Source organism: Ichthyophthirius multifiliis (assembly GCF_000220395.1).
Source record: "Ichthyophthirius multifiliis unplaced genomic scaffold scaff_1120509250405, whole genome shotgun sequence".
In the NCBI taxonomy this organism is placed as follows: Eukaryota; Ciliophora; class Oligohymenophorea; order Hymenostomatida; genus Ichthyophthirius; species Ichthyophthirius multifiliis.
Window position 1 is genome coordinate 4,763 of NW_004086767.1, and position 7,396 is coordinate 12,158.

Consider the following 7,396-nt stretch of genomic DNA (forward strand, 5'->3'; position numbering starts at 1 on the left):
ATAAATTATGTTAAAAAAAGGCCATAATCATTTATTTTTGGAAAAGAAAAATCATAAGTAATAACCATATTTATAAGAAAATCTTGAAAATAATAATTAATAAGGAGGTCATGAATGGATGACTTAATCTTTAAAAATTTTAACTCAAATTTAAAAATATAAACTAAATTGGCATTTAATGAATTTTTATAGTAAATAAGAAGGACAATCTAATAATATTTAATAGGAATTTTATATGCAAGAAAAAAGTAATCAATAAAATAATTAATCAATTTTTATTCATCTAAAATAGAATTATAGAAAAAATAGAAACAGAAAAATTAGAAAAGTGAATCTCCTTCATTTAAAAATAATTATATAAGAAGAATTAAACATATTTAAGTTATTAAATAGATTTTTTAAGAAAAGACTCATACTTATATTAAAGAATATATGGATTGTATTGATCAAGAATTTATTTATTTTCTACATTAATTGATGAATATTGGAAGCTTTAAACTTAATTAGGAAATTATCTAATTGATATTCAATATTATAAATATGCCAATGAGTTTTTTGAGTTCTCTTAGTTAAGTTTTGGTTATTACACAAAAAGATATTTATAAATATTAAAAGTAATTTAATTTTTTATTTATATATATATATATATATATATATATATATTTATAATTTAATTATTTTATTAAGATTATTAAATATTTATTATTAATTACATTTACTTATTAACGATTATTAAATAATCAAATGTGATGATATTGAAAGTGAAGAAAATTGCATTAAAAATATGGCAACAAATGTAAAGGAATTAATCGATTAAATTTTTCATCCAAATGAAGAAAATATAGATTCTTTTTAACATAGCTACTAATAGAATTTACATTAATAAAATAAAAATTAATAAAATAATAACAATTAGTAATATTTAATTAATTTATAATAATAATAATTATCAATTTAAATAAAAAATCCATTAATAAATGAAGAATAAAAATACATAGATAATAATTTTATATCTAAAGCATTATCAAAAAGTAATATTAATATAAATGATGTTTAAAAAAATAATATTTTTCATAATGATTTTTCAGATAATTATGAATTATTAAAAAAAAAAAACCCAATTTTTAAAATAAAAACCTTTGCAAATGATAATAACGATAATAATATTTAATAAGACCAAAAACTGTTTTCTTTAAATTAAAAAAATATATAAAATTTAAAAGGGGATGAATATTCTAATATTTAGTCACCAGAATAGAGTAGTATTATTAAAGAAAATGATTATGGAAATGAAAATGTATAGGCATATGAAGAAGATTAAAACCATTAAGTTGTTAATTAATTCCCATCTCCACATAATATAGGAGAATATATTAAATAAAATAAATTTTTAGATATCGGAATTCAAACCGAAATAAATACAATTAATAATAATAAAGAAAATAATAAATTTATAATAAAAAAAAAAGATAATATAGATTAATAATAATAATAAATTACTTAATAAAATGAAGTTGTAATGTATAAATTATATAAAAATTATTAATTTGAATTAAATAATTTAATATATTAATAAAATTATCTAACTTCTTTAAATTTTATTAATAAAATAATTGATATTTTAATATTAGTTTCTTAAGTTACTGCCTTATCGAAGAATTAGGCAAAAATTTAAATAAAAAATAACCTTATTAGTGATTGTTTAGCTATTTTGATTTACTATGCTTTCAAAAATAACGAAAATTAAAATTATTTATTAAAACATAAAAAATTACTTGAGGAATAAAATGGACTTATAAAATAACTTATTTAACATTAAGATATATAAATTATTGAAATGACATTTATTTTATTAAAACATATTCATTTAGATAATTATTCGATTTTATTAGAAATTTTAGAAGATAAATAATAATAGAATTTATTTGAGAGATATTTAAAAAAGTTTTAGGAAAATTTCACAAAAAAAAGAGTTTTTTTTTTGTCTTTATTATATTTAATTTTTACCATATTTATTTACTTTATAAAATAAATAATAAGTACTTATATAAAATTAGGCTTTTATTATTAATTAATTCATAAAATATAAATTTGATATAAACTAGTTTATTTTCTATTTCGCTAATTAAGCTCTAAATATCAAAATTTAAATAAACGAATAAAAAAACGAAATTAATATTCCAATAGAGATTGCTTTTTTAATTTCTTTTTTAAGGACTTTCAGGTTATTAGCTTCTAATTGTAATTCATATGTAAATAATTATATTAGGTCATTATTTACTATCAAATAAATTTCTGATTTGATTAAGGATTTAGACTAGTGGTGGCCATTAAAAACTGAGTTTTTACTTTATTTAACTGAAGCTTATTTAAATTAAAAAAAAATAGAATATAGCGAAATGATGGAGTTATAAAATTTATTTAAAACAGTACTATAAGAGGAAATTATGTAATTTTAAGAAAATTTAGTGAAAAAAAATAAAAATAATAACTGCTTTTTCATAACTAATAATATTTAAAATTTATTTGATGAAATATAAATTGACTGTCCAATAAATTTATAAGAGTTTTATATATATGTAAAATTTAATTTAGCTTTTGAATAATATATAGTATTTGGCATATTAAGAACTTTTAGATTTTATATTTTTTAAGTATTAAATTTATATAAATATATATATATATATATATATATATATTTCTATATATATATATTTAAGTTAAATAATGAACTAAATGATTCTGAATTATTTATTATAAATTTTTATTATCAATATTGTATAGATTTAAGAGATTATTTATTAACTTTTAGAAATATAAAAAGAAGTACTAGAGAAACAACTTTAAAATTAAATATTTAATTATTTAAAAGTATAAATTATATTTACATATTTTTCTAATTATATATTTATTTTATAATAAAGAAATTACAAATGCAGATTAACAATAGTAAAAAAGTCCTTCTTTATCTTTTATGCCATAAAGAAGAATATCATAATCAAATTAAATCTTAAATACTATATAATAGGTAGATTAGATACTTGAAATGAAATAATTGAAAAGATTATAAATAAATATAATCTTATCTAAACAATAATATGATTAAAAATTTGAAGTTAATAAATAGCATTAAGTCTAAAATCAAAAAAAAGCTAACCTGTAAGATTTAGAATTAATATAGTCTTAATAATTAAATAAATTAGTTTAAATTTAAGTAAATGTTAAATTAGATAATAGTAAGTCTTTTTAAGTAATAAATTAAAAAAAATAAAATAAAGAAAATAAATATATTTTAATAAAAAAAAAATAGAAATGTTTAAAATAATATTTAATAATTTTGTAAAAAGTAAATAAATCTGATTTGTAAATAAGATTAAATGCATTAAAAGTTTTAAGAAATATATCTAATTTTAATAAGGATTTTTAAATTTATGAATCTATTTAAAACGATTTATGTGAAATTGGTTTTATGAAATTATTATGTAATGTTATTATTAATGAAGTAAATGAAAATACAAAAACAGAATTTATTATTGGATTAAATGATTTTATGAATGAATCTAATTAATAAATAAAAAGTGCTTTTTATAATTATTTAGTTTAAGACGAAAATAATTAGTTTCTTTTAACTTTATAAAACTTTCTCTTAAGCAGTTTTAAATAATTTAAAGAATGTTAAAAAACATTTTCTTAGAATTCAAAATAAATGTAATTTTAATTTATTGAATTTTTTAAAAAATAACTAATATATTTACAATCTTTAGAAAAAAATAATTTTTAAATATATTTTGTAAAATAATAATAATAAAAATAAAATTATAAAATATTTTTATATATACTGAATAATTTATTTAATTATATTTTTTAAAAAAGGGAAGAATTAAAACCTTGGATAGATATTATTCAACCTAATTTTAATATATTAAATAATTAAATTAAATATAATAATTAATTTTAAGAATATATAAAACAAAAAGTTAAAAAATCTTTTTAAGTATTAGAATTAATAAAATTAAGTTGCAAATAAAACTATATAGAAATGTAAAATTTTTATAGAAATTAAGTTAATTTAGATGGTTGTATAAAAAAACAAAGCATAAATTTTATAATACTAATTTCCGATATTTTTTCAAAATACCATAAATAAATAAATGAGGAAAATCTTCATTTTGGTAAATAAATAATAGAAACTTTAATTCAAATGATTATAGGACCATGTAAAGAAAATTAAAAGATATTAGCTTAATCAAAAGTATAATTAAATATATTCTTATTATAAATAAATATATATATATATATATATATATATTTATTTATATTTATTTATATATTTATAAATTCTTTTTTATATAGATATTTGAAAATATATAAGATATAATGAATGAACTTTTCGAAAAAGATATTATTAAATTAGAATATTAAGGCGATTTTATAGAATTTAATAATAAAATTTTATTTTTAATTTATTTATTGTTTGAAGGGAATTAAGATTAATAAGTAATATAAAAATTATGTAAATTAATTAATCCTAGATTGTTTTATAATTAAATTATTAAACACTATAAAAATTATTCATAGATATAAGGTCTACTAAAAAATAAACATAAAGGTATACTAAAAAAAATTATTTTTTTATGAAATATAAATAATAGGATTATATTTATGTTCAATTAATTTTTTTTCAAATAAATAAAAAAAAAATGAATTTCTATCTACTTTAAATATAGAATAATTAGATAAATTTATTATGGATAATGAAAAGTATTTATCGAAAAAATATAAATTTATTGAATCTTGGCTTTATTAATTAAAAAGTTAATAATTATTAAGTTTATGTAATAAAAACTACATAATAATATAATATTTATCATTTGTAAATAATACTTTTAAAAAAATGTGTAAAGAAATAATTGAATAATAAGATGAATAATTAAAAAAAAATATAATATAAATAAAATAATAAATAGTTTCTATAGAAATAATTAATTAATAAAATTTAGTTTAAAAAATTTATTTTCCGAAAGATCCGTTGACATAATATTTATCAAAAACTACAAAAGTAAATAGAAAAAAAAAAATATAATAAACTATATATATATATATATATATATATATATATATACACATTTTTTTTTATATTATTTTTTATATAAATATATTATATAAAACTTTAATATATTTAGGAAAGATTTCTCGAAAATGCAATAATTAATTCTGCAAATGATAAGATAAAATTTTTATTGTCATTTAATTAAATATTTTAGGATGAAATGAAGCATTTTTTAAAATTAAGGGCTATAGGCATATATTTTCATTTATCTATTATTAAAAATGCTAAGAACTTAAATTTATTTTTAATTTTTATTATAAATTTGTTTTTGTTTTTTGATTAATATGATGATAATTTTATTTGCATTTTTATTACTTATTTACAAATTCTAAGTACATTTTTAATTTTATTTTTTTGGATGATTTTAAAATTTCCTTTAGAGTATTTTTTATCTATTTTTCTTTTTAATATTTTTTTTTTTTTTTTTAGATATACAGAAATTTAAAGAAAATATTAGAGTAGAATAAAGAAAAATAAATATTAGAATATATTTAGGATATATAATTTTTTTAAATCAAGTCATATTTTATATTTGATAATAAATATTTTAGTATCAGTAATAGGATTATGTTTTAGTAAAATTTTCTATACTTTTCTACTTTTAGATATTATAGATAGATCTCCTGTATTAAAAAATATAATAAAACCAGTAACTATAAATGCGAAATAATTATTACTTTCAGTTATAATTGGATGCACATTTCTATATATTTATTCAGCTTTAGGCTATTATTCAGATATAAAAAAAACACTTATATATACAAATAATTAAAATTACGAAATATGTTCTACACCTTGGGATTGTTTTACTTTTATATTAGGATAAGCATTAAGATAAGGTATTAAATTATTTATAAAACATATAAATAGAAAAAAAATATTAAATAAAATATAAAAATAATTAAAAAAAATAAAAATAAAATATTAAAATATATATTAATATTTATATAGAAAAAGATATAAATGTAAATATATATATATTTATATAAAAAAATATATAAATATAGATATATAAATATATAAAATATAAAATATATATATATAATATAAATATATAAATATATATTTATATATATTTTTATATATTTATATTTATGCATAGGAGGAGGTATAGGAGATTTAATATAAATGCCTGATCCAATTAATCATTCATAATATTATTATAGATTTATATATGATTTAACATTTTATTTAATTATAAATGTGATTTGGTTAAATATTATATTTGGTATTATTATTGATGCTTTTGCTGAATTAAGAGATGCTAAAAATGCAAAAGGTTAATTTTATTTTTTTTATTTTATTTTTTTATTATTTTATAATACATTATATTAATATTTTTTTCCAGATTTTGATCAATAAAATAAATGTTTTATATGCAATTTAGAAAGAGATGTATTTGAAAACTAAGGACTAAATTTTAAAAAACATAGAAAAAAAGAACATAATATTTGGAATTACATATATTATATTGTATACTTACAATAAAAAGATAAAAATTCTTTTAATGGAACTGATTATTATATTTAAAATAAGTTAAAAAACGATGATATTACATGGTATCCAATAGGAAGAGCTATTTAAATTGAATGTTTAAAGGACGAAAGTAAATAATAAAATATAGAATAGAATTTATATAATGCTATTATTAAACTATAAGATTAATTAAATCAATAAAAATAAATATAAAATGAATGATATAAAAATATTATAAAAAATAAAAAAATAATTAATATATAATATAAATAGATATATATGTAAATTTATATATAAATATAAAAAAAAATTATATATATTTAAATATATATATATATATTAAATATATATTTTATTTATATTATATATATTTTATTTTTATAATAATATATATTTTTATATTATATTTATTTAATAAATTTTCTTATTTTTCATTTTTTTATTTTAGTTTAAATTTATTTTATTTTATTTTTATATAAATCTTTTTAAAAAAAAAAATATAAAATTAAAATTTTTATTATTTAAATTAATATTATATAAAAATTTATTTGTTTTTATATTTTCTAAATAAAATGATAAATTTAATTTATTATATGTTATTTATATCTGGATTCATTTTTTTTTATCTCAATACTACTTTAAGATAATTTTTTTTAACAATATACAATAATAAATATAAAAATAATTTTAAATATGTAAAATTAAATATAGATTTTCATTAACATATCTATTAATATAAAAAATATCTTCTTTATATAATTTTTTTTTAATAAATTAATAAATAAATTATATTAATATAATTTATTACAT

At 13.7% G+C, this 7,396-nt stretch overlaps 1 protein-coding gene across 1 annotated transcript, besides 23 other annotated features; it reads left to right on the forward strand. All coding sequences in view use genetic code 6, as the record gives it.

Annotated features, from left to right (window-relative positions):
• Positions 1-129: 129 nt before the first annotated feature.
• Positions 130-170: a microsatellite.
• A 462-nt stretch (positions 171-632) lies between these two features.
• Positions 633-668: a microsatellite.
• Positions 669-1,412: 744 nt separating this feature from the next.
• Positions 1,413-1,492: a microsatellite.
• A 1,166-nt stretch (positions 1,493-2,658) lies between these two features.
• Positions 2,659-2,699: a microsatellite.
• Positions 2,665-2,715: a microsatellite.
• Positions 2,716-2,939: 224 nt separating this feature from the next.
• On the forward strand, positions 2,940-6,716 carry IMG5_072330 (hypothetical protein; the record flags this gene model as incomplete). The annotated part of the gene is made up of 8 exons (XM_004036668.1): positions 2,940-3,250; positions 3,311-3,674; positions 3,897-4,252; positions 4,354-4,609; positions 4,653-5,059; positions 5,184-5,949; positions 6,213-6,389; positions 6,459-6,716. Coding segments are annotated over 8 exons (2,893 nt in total), but the record flags the coding sequence as incomplete, so codon positions are not given.
• Positions 3,253-3,287: a microsatellite.
• Positions 4,284-4,336: a microsatellite.
• Positions 5,089-5,122: a microsatellite.
• Positions 5,344-5,392: a microsatellite.
• Positions 5,964-6,042: a microsatellite.
• Positions 5,975-6,040: a microsatellite.
• Positions 5,981-6,042: a microsatellite.
• Positions 5,982-6,175: a microsatellite.
• Positions 5,984-6,030: a microsatellite.
• Positions 6,077-6,175: a microsatellite.
• Positions 6,077-6,186: a microsatellite.
• Positions 6,080-6,202: a microsatellite.
• Positions 6,394-6,430: a microsatellite.
• Positions 6,717-6,807: 91 nt separating the features above from the next.
• Positions 6,808-6,923: a microsatellite.
• Positions 6,843-6,957: a microsatellite.
• Positions 6,860-6,980: a microsatellite.
• Positions 6,899-6,958: a microsatellite.
• Positions 6,981-7,022: 42 nt separating the features above from the next.
• Positions 7,023-7,061: a microsatellite.
• Positions 7,062-7,396: the final 335 nt, after the last annotated feature.